This window comes from Zonotrichia albicollis, chromosome 32 (genome assembly GCF_047830755.1).
Source record: "Zonotrichia albicollis isolate bZonAlb1 chromosome 32, bZonAlb1.hap1, whole genome shotgun sequence".
NCBI classification, from domain to species: Eukaryota; Metazoa; Chordata; class Aves; order Passeriformes; family Passerellidae; genus Zonotrichia; species Zonotrichia albicollis.
Window position 1 is genome coordinate 2,130,774 of NC_133850.1, and position 17,738 is coordinate 2,148,511.

Sequence of the window (17,738 nt, forward strand, 5' to 3'; positions counted from 1 at the left end):
GGAAATTCTCCCCAAAAAAATCATGGAAATGGGGAAAATTTCCCCAAAAATGAGTTTATAATGGGAAAAAGCCTTGGAGAGCTTAAAAATGGAGAAAAGTAGAGAAAAAACCACAAAAAATAATGGAAAATGTGGGAAATCCCCCCCAAAATAATGGAAAATTTTGGAAAATTAAAAAAAAAAAAATCCTGGAAAATGTGGAAAATTCCCTCAAAATAATGAAAAACATTGAAACCCTCTCAAAATCAGGGAAAATTTGGAAAAGTGGCCAAAATAATCGTGGAAAACACCCCAAAATAATGGAAAGTGTAGAAACCTCCCAAAAACATGGAAAAATGGGGAAAACTCCTCAAAACAATTCAGGAAAATGTGGAAAAAATACCCAAATTCTCATGGATAAAATGCCCAAAAATCCCAGAAAAAAATGGAAATTCTCCCCAAAAAAATCATGGAAAATGGGGAAAATTTCCCCAAAATTGAGTTTATAATGGGAAAAAGCCTTGGAGAGCTTAAAAATGGAGAAAAGTAGAGAAAAAACCACAAAAAAATAATGGAAAATGTGGGAAATCCCCCCCAAAAATTAATGGAAAATTTGGGAAAATTAAAAAAAAAAATCCTGGAAAATGTGGAAAATTCCCTCAAAATAATGGAAAACATTGAAACCCCCAAAAATCAGGGAAAATGTGGAAAAGTGGCCAAAATAATCGTGGAAAACCTGGAAAAATCCCCCAAAATAATGGAAAGTGTAAAAACTCCCAAAAATATGGAAAAATGGGGAAAACTCCTCAAAACAATTCAGGAAAATGTGGAAAAAATACCCAAATTCTCATGGAAAATTGCCCAAAAATCCCAGAAAAAATGGAAATTCTCCCCAAAAAAATAATGGAAATTGGGGAAAATTTCCCCAAAAATGAGTTTATAATGGGAAAGAGCCTTGGAGAGCTTAAAAATGGAGAAAAGTAGAGAAAAAACCACAAAAAAAAAAAGGAAAATGTGGGAAATCCCCCCAAAAATAATGGAAAATTTGGGAAAATTTATTAAAAAAAAATTCCTGGAACATTCCCTCAAAATAATGGAAAACATTGAAACCCCCCCAAAATCAGGGAAAATGTGGAAAAGTGGCCAAAATAATCGTGGAAAACCTGGAAAAATCCCCCAAAATAATGGAAAGTGTAAAAACTCCCAAAAATATGGAAAAATGGGAAAAACTCCTCAAAACAATTCAGGAAAATGTGGAAAAAATACCCAAATTCTCATGGAAAATTGCCCAAAAATCCCAGAAAAAATGGAAATTCTCCCCAAAAAAATCATGGAAAATGGGGAAAATTTCCCCAAAAATGAGTTTATAATCGGAAAAAGCCTTGGAGAGCTTAAAAATGGAGAAAAGTAGAGAAAAAAACACAAAAAAATAATGGAAAATGTGGGAAATCCCCCCCCAAAATAATGAAAAATTTGGGAAAAATTTAGTTCCAGCCCAGTTTAATTTAAATTAATGAAATAATTTTAATTCCAGCCCAGTTTAACTTGAATGAATTCAATAATTTACTTTCAGCCCAGTTTAATTTAAATTAATGAAATAATTTTAATTCCAGCCCAGTTTGATTTGAATTAATTCAATATTTAAATTTCAGTCTAGTTTGATTTGAATTAATTCAAAGATTTTAATTCCAGCCCAGTTTGATTTGGATTAATTCAATATTTTAATTCCAGCCCAGTTTAATTTGAATTAATTCAATGATTTAAATTCCAGCCCAGTTTGATTTGAATTCATTCAATGATTTTAATTCCAGCCCAGTTTAACTTGAATTAATTCAATATTTTACTTCCAGCCCAGTTTAATTTAAATTAATTAAATAATTTCAATTCCAGCCCAGTTTGATTTGGATTAATTCAATATTTAAATTTCAGCCCAGTTTAATTTGAATTAATTCAATATTTAAATTTCAGCCCAGTTTGATTTGTATTAATTCAATGATTTTAAATCCAGCCCAGTTTAATTTGAATTAATTCAATATTTAAATTTCAGCCCAGTTTGATTTGTATTAATTCAATGATTTTAATTCCAGCCCAGTTTAACTTGAATTAATTCAATATTTTACTTCCAGCCCAGTTTAATTTAAATTAATTAAATAATTTTAATTCCAGCCCAGTTTAATTTGAATGAATTCAATATTTAAATTTCAGCCCAGTTTGATTTGAATTAATTCAATATTTAAATTTCAGCCCAGTTTAATTTGAATTAATTCAATGATTTTAATTCCAGCCCAGTTTAACTTGAATGAATTCAATAATTTACTTCCAGCCCAGTTTAATTTAAATTAATTAAATAATTTTATTTCCAGCCCAGTTTAACTTGAATTAATTCAATATTTTACTTCCACTCCAGTTTCATTTAAATTAATGAAATAATTTTAATTCCAGCCCAGTTTCATTTCCTTCCCCTTTAATTTAATTTAATTTAATTTGATTTGAATTAATTCAATATTTTAATTCCAGCCCAGTTTAATTTGAATTAATTCAATATTTAAATTCCAGCCCAGTTTCATTTCCTTCCCCTTTAATTTAATTTTAGCCCGGTTCAATTTTAGCCCGGGGTCACCTTGAGCCTGGGGTTGAATTTAACTCCAGAGTTAAAATTAAATTCTCCCTGCTTTAATCACAAATTTAATCCCCACTAATTCCAATTTTGCTTGAGTTTAATTCCCAATTTCCCCCCAAAATTCCCATGAAATTCCCAGAAATTTCCCCAAAATTCCCAATTTCCCCCCAAAATTCCCATGAAATTCCCATAATTTGCCCAAAATTCCCATTTTTCCCCATTTTCCAGCAGGCTCTGGGTGCTGCTCTGTCACCGGCTCCGCTCCACAAATCCTGAAAAATCCCAAATTTCAGTGCAAGACCCCCAAAATTCCAATAAAATCCCCAAATTTCACTCCAGACCCCTCAAATTTCAGCCTAAAATTCCCAGAATTTCTCTCCAAAATCCCTGGAATTTCACTCCAGAAGCTCCAAATTTCAGCCTAAAATTCCCAGAATTGCTCTCCAAAAATCTTTGGAATTTCACCCCAAATTAATGGAATTTCAGTCCAAAACCCCCAAATTTCTTGCCAAAATTCCCATTTTTTCCCCATTTTTCAATGGACTTTGGGTTCTTCTCCGTGTCCGGCACCATCTCCAGTTCAACCCCAATTTCTGCCCAAAATCCCCATAAAAACCCCAAATTTCACCCCAAAACTCCCAAATATCCCTCTAAAATTCCCGAAATTTCACCAAAATTCCCATTTTTTTCCCCATTTTTTTCCTGTGGCCTTTGGGTCCTGCTGCGTGTGCGGCTCCAGCTGTCCCGGCACCGCCACTGTTCCAGGGCCCTGAATCCCCACAAAAACCACAAATTTCACCCCAAACCCCAAATTTCACCCCAAAACCCCCAAATATCCCTCTAAAATCCCCACAATTTCACCAAAATTCCTATTTTTCCCCCATTTTTTTCCAGCGGCCTGTACGTCCTGCTGCGTGTGCGGTTCCAGCCAGGGCTGTTCCAGGGCCCTGAATCCCTATAAAAACCCCAATTTTCACTATAAAATTCCCGAAATTTCACCAAAATTCCCTTTTTTTCCCCCATTTTTTCCCAGTAGCCTTTGGGTCCTTCTCCGTGTGCGGTTCCAGCCGGTGCCGCTCGGTGCTGGGGCTGTTCCAGGGCTCCGAATGCCCATAAAAACCACAAATATCCCTCTAAAATTCCCGAAATTTCACCAAAATTCCCTTTTTTTCCCCCATTTTTTCCAGCGGCCTTTGGGTCCTGCTGCGTGTGCGGCTCCAGCTGTCGCGGCACCACCGCTGTTCCAGGGCCCTGAATGCCCATAAAACCCCAAATTTCACCCCTAAACCCCCAAATATCCCTCTAAAATTCCCGAAATTTCACCAAAATTCTTGTTTTTCCCCATTTTCCAGTGGACTTTGGGTTCTTCTTCTCCGCGTCCTGCACTGGCTGTGGTTTAACCCAAATTTCCCATGGTTTAACGCCGATTTTCACCCAAAATCCCCATAAATACCCCAAATTTCACTATAAAATCCCCACAATTTCACCAAAATTCTTGGTTTTCCCCATTTGCCAGTGGACTTTGGGTTCTTCTCCATGTGTGGAACCGTCTCTGCTGGCTCCAGTTCAACCCCAATTTCTGCCAAAAATCCCCATAAAATCTCCATAAAACCCCCAAATTTTGCTACAAAATTCCCACAATTTCACTAAAATTCCCATTTTTTTCCCCATTTTTTCCAGTGGCCTTTGGGTCCTTCTCCGTGTGCGGTTCCAGCTGTCCCGGCACCGCCGCTGTTCCAGGGCCCTGAATGCCCCTAAAACCCCCAAATTTCACCCAAAATCCCCAAATTTCACCCCAAAACCCCCAAATATCCCTCTAAAATTCCCGAAATTTCACCAAAATTCTTGGTTTTCCCCATTTGCCAGTGGACTTTGGGTTCTTCTCCATGTGAGGAACTGTCTCCGCTGGCTCCAGTTCAACCCCAATTTCTGCCAAAAATCCCCATAAAATCTCCATAAAACCCCCAAATTTTGCTACAAAATTCCCAGAATTTCACCAAAATTCCCATTTTTTTCCCCATTTTTTCCAGTGGCCTTTGGGTCTTGCTGCATGTGCGGTTCCAGCTGTCCCGGCACCGCCGCTGTTCCAGGGCCCTGAATGCCCATAAAAACCAAAAATTTCACCCCAAAACCCCCAAACATCCCTCTAAAATTCCCGAAATCTCACCAAAATTCTTGGGTTTTCCCTCATTTTCCAGCGGCCTTTGGGTTTTTCTCCGTGTCCTGCACTGGCTGTGGTTTAACCCAAATTTCCCATGGTTTAACGCCGATTTTCACCCAAAATCCCCATAAAAACCCCAAATTTCACTGTAAAATCTCCGAAATTTCACCAAAATTCCCATTTTTTCCCCATTTTTTTCCAGTGGCCTTTGGGTTCTTCTCCGTGTCTGGCACCGTCTCCGCTGGCTCCAGTTCAACCCCAATTTCTGCCAAAAATCCCCATAAAATCTCCATAAAACCCCCAAATTTTACTATAAAATCTCCGAAATTTCACCAAAATTCCCATTTTTTTCCCCATTTTTTTCCAGCGGCCTGTACGTCCTTCTCCGTGTGCGGCTCCAGCTGTCGCGGCACCGCCGCTGTTCCAGGGCCCTGAATCCCCCTAAAAAACCCAAATTTTACTATAAAATCTCCGAAATTTCACCAAAATTCCCATTTTTTCCCCCATTTTTTCCCAGTAGCCTTTGGGTCCTTCTCCGTGTGCGGTTCCAGCCGGTGCCGCCGCTGTTCCAGGGCCCTGAATCCCCATAAAAACCACAAATATCCCTCTAAAATTCCCGAAATTTCACCAAAATTCCCATTTTTCCCCCATTTTAGCGGCCTGTACGTCCTGCTCCGTGTGCGGATCCAGCTGTCCCGGCACCGCCGCCGGTGCCGCTCGGTGCCCGCGCTGTTTGGGGCCCTGAATGCCTGTAAAACCCCAAATTTCACCCCAAAACCCCCAAATTTCACCCCAAAACCCCCAAATATCCCTCTAAAATTCCCGAAATTTCACCAAAATTCCCATTTTTTTCCAGCGGCCTTTGGGTCCTGCTCCGTGTGCGGCTCCAGCTGTCCCGGCACCGCCGCTGTTCCGGGGCCCTGAATGCCCATAAAAACCCCAAATTTCACCCCAAAACCCCCAAATTTCACCCCAAAACCCCCAAATATCCCTCTAAAATTCCCGAAATTTCACCAGAATTCCCGTTTTTCCCCATTTTTTCCAGTGGCCTGTACATCCTGCTCCGTGTGCGGCTCCAGCTGTCCCGGCACCGCCGCTGTTCCAGGGTCCTGAATCCCCCTAAAAACCCCAAATTTCACTCCAAAACCCCCAAATTTCACCCCAAAACCCCCAAACATCCCTCTAAAATTCCCGAAATTTCACCAAAATTCCCATTTTTTCCCAGTAGCCTTTGGGTCCTTCTCCGTGTGCGGTTCCAGCCGGTGCCGCTCGGTGCCGGGGCTGTTCCAGGGCCCTGAATGCCCATAAAACCCCCAAATATCCCTCTAAAATTCCCGAAATTTCACCAAAATTCCCATTTTTTCCCAGTAGCCTTTGGGTCCTTCTCCGTGTGCGGTTCCAGCCGGTGCCGCTCGGTGCCGGGGCTGTTCCAGGGCCCTGAATGCCCATAAAACCCCCAAATATCCCTCTAAAATTCCCAGAATTTTACCAAAATTCCCATTTTTCCCCCATTTTTTCCCAGTAGCCTTTGGGTCCTGCTCCATGTGCGGTTCCATCTGTCCCGGCACCGCCGCTGTTCCAGGGCCCTGAATGCCCATAAAAACCCCAAATTCCACCCCAAACCCCCAAATTTCACCCCAAAACCCCCAAACATCCCTCTAAAATTCCCGAAATCTCACCAAAATTCTTGGGTTTTCCCTCATTTTCCAGCGGCCTTTGGGTTTTTCTCCGTGTCCTGCACTGGCTGTGGTTTAACCCAAATTTCCCATGGTTTAACGCCGATTTTCACCCAAAATCCCCATAAAAACCCCAAATTTCACTGTAAAATCTCCGAAATTTCACCAAAATTCCCATTTTTTCCCCATTTTTTTCCAGTGGCCTTTGGGTTCTTCTCCGTGTCTGGCACCGTCTCCGCTGGCTCCAGTTCAACCCCAATTTCTGCCAAAAATCCCCATAAAATCTCCATAAAACCCCCAAATTTTACTATAAAATCTCCGAAATTTCACCAAAATTCCCATTTTTTTCCCCATTTTTTTCCAGCGGCCTGTACGTCCTTCTCCGTGTGCGGCTCCAGCTGTCGCGGCACCGCCGCTGTTCCAGGGCCCTGAATCCCCCTAAAAAACCCAAATTTTACTATAAAATCTCCGAAATTTCACCAAAATTCCCATTTTTTCCCCCATTTTTTCCCAGTAGCCTTTGGGTCCTTCTCCGTGTGCGGTTCCAGCCGGTGCCGCCGCTGTTCCAGGGCCCTGAATCCCCATAAAAACCACAAATATCCCTCTAAAATTCCCGAAATTTCACCAAAATTCCCATTTTTCCCCCATTTTAGCGGCCTGTACGTCCTGCTCCGTGTGCGGATCCAGCTGTCCCGGCACCGCCGCCGGTGCCGCTCGGTGCCCGCGCTGTTTGGGGCCCTGAATGCCTGTAAAACCCCAAATTTCACCCCAAAACCCCCAAATTTCACCCCAAAACCCCCAAATATCCCTCTAAAATTCCCGAAATTTCACCAAAATTCCCATTTTTTTCCAGCGGCCTTTGGGTCCTGCTCCGTGTGCGGCTCCAGCTGTCCCGGCACCGCCGCTGTTCCGGGGCCCTGAATGCCCATAAAAACCCCAAATTTCACCCCAAAACCCCCAAATTTCACCCCAAAACCCCCAAATATCCCTCTAAAATTCCCGAAATTTCACCAGAATTCCCGTTTTTCCCCATTTTTTCCAGTGGCCTGTACATCCTGCTCCGTGTGCGGCTCCAGCTGTCCCGGCACCGCCGCTGTTCCAGGGTCCTGAATCCCCCTAAAAACCCCAAATTTCACTCCAAAACCCCCAAATTTCACCCCAAAACCCCCAAACATCCCTCTAAAATTCCCGAAATTTCACCAAAATTCCCATTTTTTCCCAGTAGCCTTTGGGTCCTTCTCCGTGTGCGGTTCCAGCCGGTGCCGCTCGGTGCCGGGGCTGTTCCAGGGCCCTGAATGCCCATAAAACCCCCAAATATCCCTCTAAAATTCCCGAAATTTCACCAAAATTCCCATTTTTTCCCAGTAGCCTTTGGGTCCTTCTCCGTGTGCGGTTCCAGCCGGTGCCGCTCGGTGCCGGGGCTGTTCCAGGGCCCTGAATGCCCATAAAACCCCCAAATATCCCTCTAAAATTCCCAGAATTTTACCAAAATTCCCATTTTTCCCCCATTTTTTCCCAGTAGCCTTTGGGTCCTGCTCCATGTGCGGTTCCATCTGTCCCGGCACCGCCGCTGTTCCAGGGCCCTGAATGCCCATAAAAACCCCAAATTCCACCCCAAACCCCCAAATTTCACCCCAAAACCCCCAAATATCCCTCTAAAATTCCCGAAATTTCACCAAAATTCCAATTTTTTCCCCATTCCAGTGGCCTGTACATCCTGCTCCGTGTGCGGCTCCAGCTGTGCCATCACCGCTGCTGGTGTTGCTCGGTGCTGGCGCTCTTCGGGGCCCTGAATGCCCCTAAAACCCCCAAATTTCACTCCAAAACCCCCAAATATCCCTCTAAAATCCCCGAAATTTCACCAAAATTCCCATTTTTCCCAGCGGCCTGTACGTCCTGCTCCGTGTGCGGTTCCGGCTGTCCCGGCACCGCCGCTGTTCCAGGGCCCTGAATCCCCCTAAAAACCCACAAATTTCACTATAAAATCCCCATAATTTCACCAAAATTCTTGGTTTTCCCCATTTTTTTCCAGTGGACTTTGGGTTCTTCTCCATGTCCGGCCCCGTCTCCGCCGGCTCCAGTTCAACCCCAATTTCTGCCAAAAATCCCCATAAAATCTCCATAAAACCCCCAAATTTTGCTACAAAATTCCCACAATTTCACCAAAATTCCCATTTTTTCCCATTTTTTTCCAGCGGCCTTTGGGTCCTGCTCCGTGTGCGGTTCCAGCTGTGCCAGCATGGCCACTGGTGCCAGGGCCCTGAATGCCCATAAAACCCCAAATTTCACCCCAAAACCCCTAAATTTCACCCCTAAACCCCCAAACATCCCTCTAAAATTCCCGAAATTTCACCAAAATTCCCATTTTTTTCCCCATTTTTTCTCAGTAGCCTTTGGGTCCTTCTCCGTGTGCGGTTCCAGCCGGTGCCGCTCGGTGCCGCCGCTGTTCCAGGGCCCTGAATCCCCCTAAAACCCCCAAATATCCCTCTAAAATTCCCACAATTTCACCAAACTTCCCATTTTTTCCCAGCGGCCTGTACGTCCTGCTCCGTGTGCGGCTCCAGCTGTCCCGGCACCGCCGCCGGTGCCGCTCGGTGCCCGCGCTGTTCGCGGCGGTGGCGCGGCGCGCTCCGGCCAAGGCGGCGCTGGTGGACGCGGCGTCGGGCGCGGTCTGGACGTTCTCGCACCTGGACCGGGTGTCCAACGCGCTGGCTCACCTGTGCCGGGATCGCGGGCTCGGCGCCGGCGCAGTGGTGGCCGTGTTCATGGAGTCCCGGCCCGAGTTCGTGGCGCTCTGGCTCGGCCTGGCCAAGGCGGGCGCGGAGGCGGCGCTGCTGAGCTCGCACCTGCGCAGGGAGGGGCTGGTGCACGGCATCACCTGCGCGGGGGCCAAAGCCGTGGTGTTTGGGACTGAGCTGGGAGCAGGTGAGAGATGCTGGGCACAGGTGGGCACAGGTGGGCAGGGAGGGGCTCAGGGTGGGCACAGGTGAGCAGGGAGGGGCTGGTGCACGGCATCACCTGCGCGGGGGCACGGGCAGTCATGTTCGGCACTGAACTGGGAGAAGGTGAGCAGGGAAAGGGACACAGGTGAGATGGGGAAGGGGCTCAGGGTGGGCACAGGTGGGCAGGGAGGGGCACAGGTGGGCTCAGGTGGGCAGGGAGGGGCTGGTGCACGGCATCACCTGTGCAGGTGCCAAAGCCGTCGTGTTCGGCACTGAGCTGGGAGCAGGTGAGCAGGGAGGGGCACAGGTGGGCAGGGAGGGGCTCAGGTGAGGTGGGGAAGGGGCTCAGGTGGGCTCAGGTGAGCAGAGAGAAGGGCTCAGGTGAGCAAAGGTGAGCAGGGAGGGGCTCAGGTGAACTCAGGAGGGGGCTCAGGTGAGCAGAGAGAAGGGCTCAGGTGGGCACAGGTGAGGTGGGGAAGGGGCTCAGGTGGGCACAGGTGAGGTGGGGAAGGGGCTCAGGTGGGCAGGAAGGGGCTCAGCTGGGCACAGGTGGGCACAGGTGGGCTAAGGTGGGCTCAGGTGAGCTGGGGAAGGGGCTCAGGTGAATTCAGGTGAGCAGGGAGGGGCACAGGTGAGGTGGGAAAGGGGATCAGGTGAGCACAGGGAGGAGCTGGTGCAAATCTGTGCATCTAAGCGCAGATTTGCTTGGATGAGCAGGGAGAGGCTCAGGTGAAATGGGGAAGGGGCTCAGATGGGCACAGATGGGCTCAGATGGGCACAGGTGGGCTCAGGTGGGCACAGGTGGGCTCACAGGTGAGGGAAGGGCTCAGCTGGCACCTGCGCAGGGAGGGGCTGGTGCACGGCATCACCTGCGCGGGGGCCAAAGCCGTCGTGTTCGGCACTGAGCTGGGAGCAGGTGAGCAGGGAAAGGGGCTCAGGTGAGGTGGGGAAGGGGCTCAGGTGGGCACAAGTGGGCACAGGTGAGGTGGGGAAGAGGTTTAGGAGGGGCTCAGGTGGGCACAGGTGAGGTGGAGAAGGGTCTCAGGTGAATTCAGGTGAGCAGGGAGGGGCTCAGGTGAGGTGGGGAAGGGCACGGGTGGGCTCAGGTGAACTCAGGAAGGGGCTCAGGTTGGCTCAGGTGAGCAGAGAAAAGGGCTCAGGTGGGCACAGGTGAGGTGGGGAAGGGGCGCAGGTGGGCTCAGGTGAGCAGGGAGGGGCTCAGGTGAGGTGGGAAAGGGGATCAGGTGAGCACAGGGAGGGGCTCAGATTTGCTTAGATGAGCAGGGAGAGGCTCAGGTGAAATGGGGAAGGGGCTCAGGTGGGCACAGGTGAACTCAGGAAGGGGCTCAGGTGAGGTGGGAACTGATGGAGAAGGGCTCAGCTGGCACCTGCGCAGGGAGGGGCTGCTCCATGGCATCACCTGTGCAGGTGCCAAAGCCGTCATGTTCGGCACTGAGCTGGGAGCAGGTGAGAGATGGTCAGGTGGGCACAGGTGAGGTGGGGAAGGGGCTCAGGTGAGCAGGGAGGAATTCAGGTGCTCAGCTCGCACCTGCGCAGGGAGGGGCTGGTGCACGGCATCACCTGCGCGGGGGCTCGGGCAATCGTGTTTGGCACTGAGCTGGGATCAGGTGAGAAATGGTGGGCACAGGTGGGCAGGGAGGGGCCCAGGTGAGGTGGGAACTGATGGGAAGGGGCTCAGGTGGGCTCAGGTGAGGTGGGGAAGGGCACAGGTGGGCTCAGGTGAGCAGAGAAAAGGGCTCAGGTGGGCACAAATGAGGTGGGGAAGGGGCTCAGGTGGGCACAGGTGGGCTCAGATGGGCACAGGTGAGCTGGGGAAGGGGCTCAGGTGGGCTCAGGTGAGCAGGGAGGGGCTCAAGTGGGCAAGGATGGGCACAGAGGGGCTCAGGTGGGCTCAGGTGAGCTGGGGAAGGGGCTCAGGTGGGCAGGGACGGGCACAGAGGGGCTCAGGTGGGCTGGGGAACGGGCTCAGGTGGGCTCAGGTGAGCTGGGGAAGGGGCTCAGGTGGGCAGGGACGGGCACAGACGGGCTCAGGTGGGCTCAGGTGAGCAGGGAGGAGCCATTTTTAAGCAATTCCATCCCATTTTCCAGGCAATTCCCCCCATTTAAAAACCAATTTTTTTTTTTTTTTGCACGATAAATCCAATTTTCCAGTACAATTTTTCCCCGTTTTTAATGAATTTTCTCCCGTTTTTTTGCAGCTCTCTCCGAGGTGAGCTCTGCCCTGGGCCCGGGGCTGCAGAAATTCTCCTGGGGCCCCCCGGGTTTGGGGCCCATCCCAGAGGGGTCCCAGGCCCTGGAGCCCCTCCTGGAGGGAGCCCCCAAAACGCCCCTGCAGGACGGGCCCGGCAAGGGCATGGACGGTACAAAAATCCCATTATTTCCCCCATTTTCCCCTCATTTTTCCCAATTTCCCCTGATTTTCCCCCATTTTCCCCAATTTTTCCCAATTTCCCCTGATTTCCCCTGATTTTCCCCCATTTTCCCCTAATTTTTCCCAATTTCCCCTGATTTTCCCCCATTTTCCCCAATTTTTCCCAATTTCCCCTGATTTTCCCCCATTTTCCCCAATTTTTCCCAATTTCCCCTGATTTTCCCCCATTTTCCCCAATTTTTCCCAATTTCCCCTGATTTCCCCTGATTTTCCCCCATTTTCCCTTAATTTCCCCAATTTCCCCTGATTTTCCCCCATTTTCCCCAATTTTTCCCAATTTACCCCGATTTTCCCCCATTTTCCCCTAATTTTTCCCAATTTCCCCTCATTTTCCCCCATTTCCCCTAATTTTTCCCAATTTCCCCTGATTTTCCCCCATTTTCCCCAATTTCCCCTCATTTTCCCCTAATTTTTCCCAATTTCCCCTCATTTTCCCCCATTTTCCCCTAATTTTTCCCAATTTCCCCTCATTTTCCCCCATTTTCCCCTAATTTTTCCCAATTTCCCCTGATTTCCCCCATTTTCCCCATTTTTTCCCAATTTCCCCTGATTTTCCCCCATTTTCCCCAATTTTTCCCAATTTCCCCTGATTTTCCCCCATTTTCCCACAATCTTCCCTTGATTTTTCCATAATTTTCCCCAGTTTTTCACTGATTTCCCCCGATTTTCCCCTAATATTTCCCTTGATTTTCCCTGGTTTTTTTTCCAATTTTCCTCTGATTTTCCCCTGATTTTTTCCCAGATTTTCCCTAATTTTCCCTTAAATTCCACAATTTCCCCATTTTCCCCCATGTAACCTGATTTTCCCCAATTTCTCCCAAATTTCCCCCCATTTTCTCCCTATTTTCCCAATTTCCCCTGATTTTCCCCAATTTTTCCCAATTTCCCCAGATTTTCTCCCATTTTCCCACAATCTTCCCTTGATTTCCCTTGATTTTTCCATAATTTTCCCAGATTTTTCACTGATTTCTCCTTGATTTTCCACAATTTCCCCCTAATATTTCCCCTAATATTTCCCTGATTTTTTCCCAATTTTCCCCTTATTTCCCCTGATTTTCCCTTGATTTTCCCCTGATTTTTTCCCAGATTTTCCCTAATTTTCCCTTAATTTTCACAATTTCCCCCAATTTTCCCCCATTTAACCTGATTTTCCCCAATTTCTCCCAAATTTCCCCCCATTTCTCCCAAATTTCCCCCCATTTCTCCCTATTTTCCCTGATTTCCCCCCATTTTTCCCAATTTCCCCAGATTTTCTCCCATTTTCCCACAATCTTCCCTTGATTTCCCTGGATTTTTCCATAATTTTCCCCAATTTTTCACAATTTCTCCCTAATGTTTCCCTTGATTTTCCCTGATTTCCCCTGATTTTCCCCTGACTTTTTCCCAGATTTTCCCATAATTTCCACAATTTCCCCATTTTCCCCCATTTCTCCCTATTTTCCCTGATTTCCCCCCATTTTTCCCAATTTCTCCCTGATTTTCCATTTTACCCCTGATATTTCCCCTAATTTTTCCTCAAATTTGCCTGATTTTTACCCCATTTTCCCTTGATTTTTCTTTGATTTTCCTCTGATTTTTCTCACAATTTCCTCCTGATTTTTTCCCATTTCCCCCCATTTTTCCTGATTTCCTCTGAATTTCCTGTAATTTCCTCTGATTTTTCACTGATTTTTTCCATAATTTTCTCTAATTCTTCCCTGATTTTTCCCCATTTTCCCCAAAATTTCCCCCAATTTGTTCCCCACCCCAACTTCCCATGTTTTTTCCCCATTTCCCCCATTTTCCACCCAATTTTCCCATGATTTTTCTGTAGTTTTCCCTGATTTCCCCCTATTTTCTTCCATTTTTTCCAAATTCTTCCCTTATTTTCCCCAATTTCCCAATTTTTCCCGATTTCCCCTGATTTTTCCCCAATTTTATCCCCATTTCTCCCTGAAATTTTCCCCCATTTCCCCAATTTTCCCCAATTTTATCCCCATTTCTCCCTGAAATTTTCCCCCATTTCCCCAATTTTCCCCAATTTTATTCCCATTTCTTCCCGATTTTCCCCAGTTTCCCACTTTTTTCCCAATTTCCCCTGATTTTGCCCCATTTCTCCCAATTTCTCCCCAATTTCCCCAATTTTCCCCATTTTTATCCCCAGTTTCCCCCATTTTTCCCCAATTTCCCCAATTTTATCCCCATTTTTCTCAATTTCCCCTGATTTTGATGCATTTCTCCCCAATTTTCCCCCATTTTTCCCCAATTTCCCCATTTTTTCCCAATTTTATCCCCATTTTTCCCAATTTCCCCTGATTTTGACGCATTTCTCCCCAACTTTTTCCAATTTTATCCCCAATTTTCCCCATTCTTCCCCATTTCTCCCCAATTTTCCCCAATTTTATCCCAAATTTCCCCCATTTTCCCCCAATTTTCCCAATTTCCCCAATTTCATCCCCGTTTTTCCCGATTTCCCCTGATTTTGCCCCATTTTCCCGTCCCAGACCGTCTGTTCTACATCTACACCTCGGGCACCACCGGCCTGCCCAAGGCGGCCATTGTGGTGCACAGCAGGTGAGGGCGGGGCCGGGGGTGGGCGTGGCCACCAGTGGGTGTGGCCATCTGTGGGTGTGGTCAGCAATGGGTGTGGCTGTAGATGTGTGTGTCCATGGGCGTGGCCATTGGTGGGTGTGGTCACGGTGTGGTCAGTGATGGGCATGGTCAGTTATGGGCATGGTCATTGATGGGCGTGGTCAGGAATGGGCGTGGTAATTGGTGGGTGTGGTCATAGGTGGGTGTGTCCATGGGCGTGGCCATTGGTGGGTGTGGTCACAGTGTGGTCAGTGATGGGCGTGGTCAGTGATGGGTGAGGTCATGGATGGGCATGGTCAGGAATGGGTGTGGTAATTGGTGGGTGTGGTCGTGGGTGGGTGTGACCATGGGCGTGGCCATCGGTGGGTGTGGTCATGGCGTGGACAATTATGGGTGTGGTCAGTCATGAGTATGGTCATTGTTGGGTGTGGTCAATGATGGGTGTGGTCAGCAGTGGGTGTGGTCACTGGTGGGTGTGGTCATTGGTGGGTGTGTTCAGTTGTGGGTGTGGTCATTGGTGGGTGTGGTCATTGGTGGATGTGGCCTGTGACTGCTGTGGTCATTGGTGGGTGTGGTCATTGGTGGGTGTGGTCAATAGTGGGTGTGGCCTGTGACTGCTGTGGTCATTGGTGGGTGTGGTCATTGGTGGGTGTGGTCAATAGTGGGTGTGGCCTGTGACTGCTGTGGTCATTGGTGGGTGTGGTCATTGGTGGGTGTGGCCATTGGTGGGTGTGGTCATTGGTGGGTGTGGTCATTGGTGGGTGTGGCCTGTGACTGGCGTGGTCATTGATGGGTGTGGTCATTGGTGGATGTGGCCTGTGACTGATGTGGTCATTGGTGGGTGTGGTCATTGGTGGGTGTGGTCAATAGTGGGTGTGGCCTGTGACTGCTGTGGTCATTGGTGGGTGTGGTCATTGGTGGGTGTGGCCTGTGACTGCTGTGGTCATTGGTGGGTGTGGTCATTGGTGGGTGTGGCCTGTGACTGCTGTGGTCATTGGTGGGTGTGGTCATTGGTGGATGTGGCCTGTGACTGATGTGGTCATTGGTGGGTGTGGTCATTGGTGGGTGTGGTCAATAGTGGGTGTGGCCTGTGACTGCTGTGGTCATTGGTGGGTGTGGTCATTGGTGGGTGTGGCCTGTGACTGCTGTGGTCATTGGTGGGTGTGGTCATTGGTGGGTGTGGCCTGTGACTGCTGTGGTCATTGGTGGGTGTGGTCATTGGTGGGTGTGGCCATTGGTGGGTGTGGCCTGTGACTGGCGTGGTCATTGGTGGGTGTGGTCAATGGTAGGTGCGGCCTGTGACTGATGTGGTCATTGGTGGGTGTGGTCATTGGTGGGTGTGGCCTGTGACTGGTGTGGTTGGGAATGGGGTGGCCATGGGTGTGGTCATCAGTGGGTGTGGCCCATTGATGGGTGTGGTCAGTGGTGGGCGTGGCTATGGGTGTTGCTGGTGATGGGTATGTCCATCACCTGCCCAGCTGTGCCCAGCTGTGCCCAGGTGTATCTCAGGTGTATCCCAGGTGTATCCCAGGTGTATCCCAGGTGTATCTCAGGTGTATCCCAGGTGTATCTCAGGTGTATCCCAGGTGTATCCCAGGTGTATCTCAGCTGTGCCCGGGTGTATCCCAGGTGTATCCCAGGTGTATCCCAGGTGTATCCCAGGTGTATCTCAGGTGTATCCCAGGTGTATCCCAGGTGTATCCCAGGTGTATCCCAGGTGTATCCCAGGTGTATCTCAGGTGTATCCCAGGTGTATCCCAGGTGTATCCCAGGTGTATCTCAGGTGTATCCCAGGTGTATCTCAGCTGTGCCCAGGTGTATCCCAGGTGTCTCAGGTGTATCCCAGGTGTATCTCAGGTGTATCCCAGGTGTATCCCAGGTGTATCCCAGGTGTATCTCAGGTGTATCCCAGGTGTATCCCAGGTGTATCCCAGGTGTATCCCAGGTGTATCTCAGGTGTATCCCAGGTGTATCCCAGGTGTATCCCAGGTGTATCCCTGGTGTATCCCAGGTGTATCTCAGGTGTATCCCAGGTGTATCCCAGGTGTATCTCAGGTGTATCCCAGGTGTATCCCAGGTGTATCCCAGGTGTATCTCAGGTGTATCCCAGGTGTATCTCAGGTGTATCCCAGGTGTATCCCAGGTGTTCCAGCTGTGCCCAGGTGTATCTCAGGTGTATCTCAGGTGTGCCCAGCTGTGCCCAGCTGTGCCCCTCCCCCCCCAGGTATTTCCGCATCGCCGCCTTTGGTTATTTCGCCTTCCGGATGCGCCCCGATGACGTCATCTACACCTGCCTGCCGCTCTACCACTCTGCAGGTGCTGCTTCCTCATCCTCATCCTCATCCTCATCCTCATCCTCATCCTCATCCTCATCCTCATCCTCATCCTCCTCATTCTCATCCTCATCCTCATCCTCATTCTCATCCTCATCCTCATCCTCATCCTCGTTCTCCTCTTCCTCTTTTTCCTCCTCTTCTTCTTCTTTTTCTTCCTCCTTTTCCTCCTTCTCCTCTTCTTCCTCTTTTTCTTCCTCTTCCTCCTCTTGCTCCTCCTCTTCCTCCTCCCCTTCCTCTTCCTTCTCCTCCTCCTCCTTTTCCTCCTCTTCCTCTGCCTCTCCTCCTCCTCTTCCTCTTCTTCCTCTTCCTCCTCTGTCTCTTCCTCCTCCTCTTCCTTCTCTTCCTCCTCCTCTTCTTCTTCCCTTCCTCTCCTCTTCCTCTTCCTCTTCCTCTTCCTCTTCCTCTTCCTCTTCCTCTTCCTCTTCCTCTTCCTCTTCCTCTTCCTCTTCCTCTCCTCTTCCTCTTCCTCCTTTCCCATTTCCATTTCTTGTTTATTTTCTCCATTTCCTCTTCCTGTCTCCTCCTCCTTCCCCCTTCTTCCACCCCAAATTTACCCCAAATTTATCCCAAATTTATCCCAAATCCACCCCAAATTTATCTCGAATTGATCCCAAATGTATCCCAAATTTACCCCAAATTGTTCTGGAATGTTCCAGGGAACATCCTGGGGGTTGGGCAGTGCCTGACCCACCCCAAACACCCCAGACACCCCAAAAATCCCAAATTGACCCCAAATTTCCCGAATTTACCCCAAATTTATTTGGATTTTTTCCGGAATGTTCCAGGGAACATCCTGGGTGTTGGGCAGTGCCTGATGCATCCCAAATTTACCCTAAATACCCCGAATTTATCCCGAATTGACCCCAAATTTTCCCAATTTCCAGGGAACATCCTGGGGGTGGGGCAGCTCCTGACCCACCCCAAACACCCCAAATTTTTCCCAAATTTATCCCAAATATAACCTGAATTTAACCTGAATCCACCCCAAATTTACCCCGAAT

General features: G+C 48.4%; 1 protein-coding gene across 4 annotated transcripts in view; it reads left to right on the plus strand.

Annotated features, from left to right (window-relative positions):
- SLC27A1 (solute carrier family 27 member 1) overlaps nucleotides 1-17,738 on the plus strand; it is a 57,515-nt gene that overhangs the window by 7,457 nt on the left and 32,320 nt on the right. For all 4 annotated transcript variants that reach the window (XM_074530249.1, XM_074530250.1, XM_074530251.1 and 1 more), the window contains exons 2-5: nucleotides 8,967-9,361; nucleotides 11,598-11,759; nucleotides 14,314-14,383; nucleotides 16,626-16,717. In XM_074530249.1, coding sequence (XP_074386350.1) covers nucleotides 8,967-9,361; nucleotides 11,598-11,759; nucleotides 14,314-14,383; nucleotides 16,626-16,717 — 719 coding nt within the window. The remainder of the gene's footprint in view (nucleotides 1-8,966; nucleotides 9,362-11,597; nucleotides 11,760-14,313; nucleotides 14,384-16,625; nucleotides 16,718-17,738) is intronic.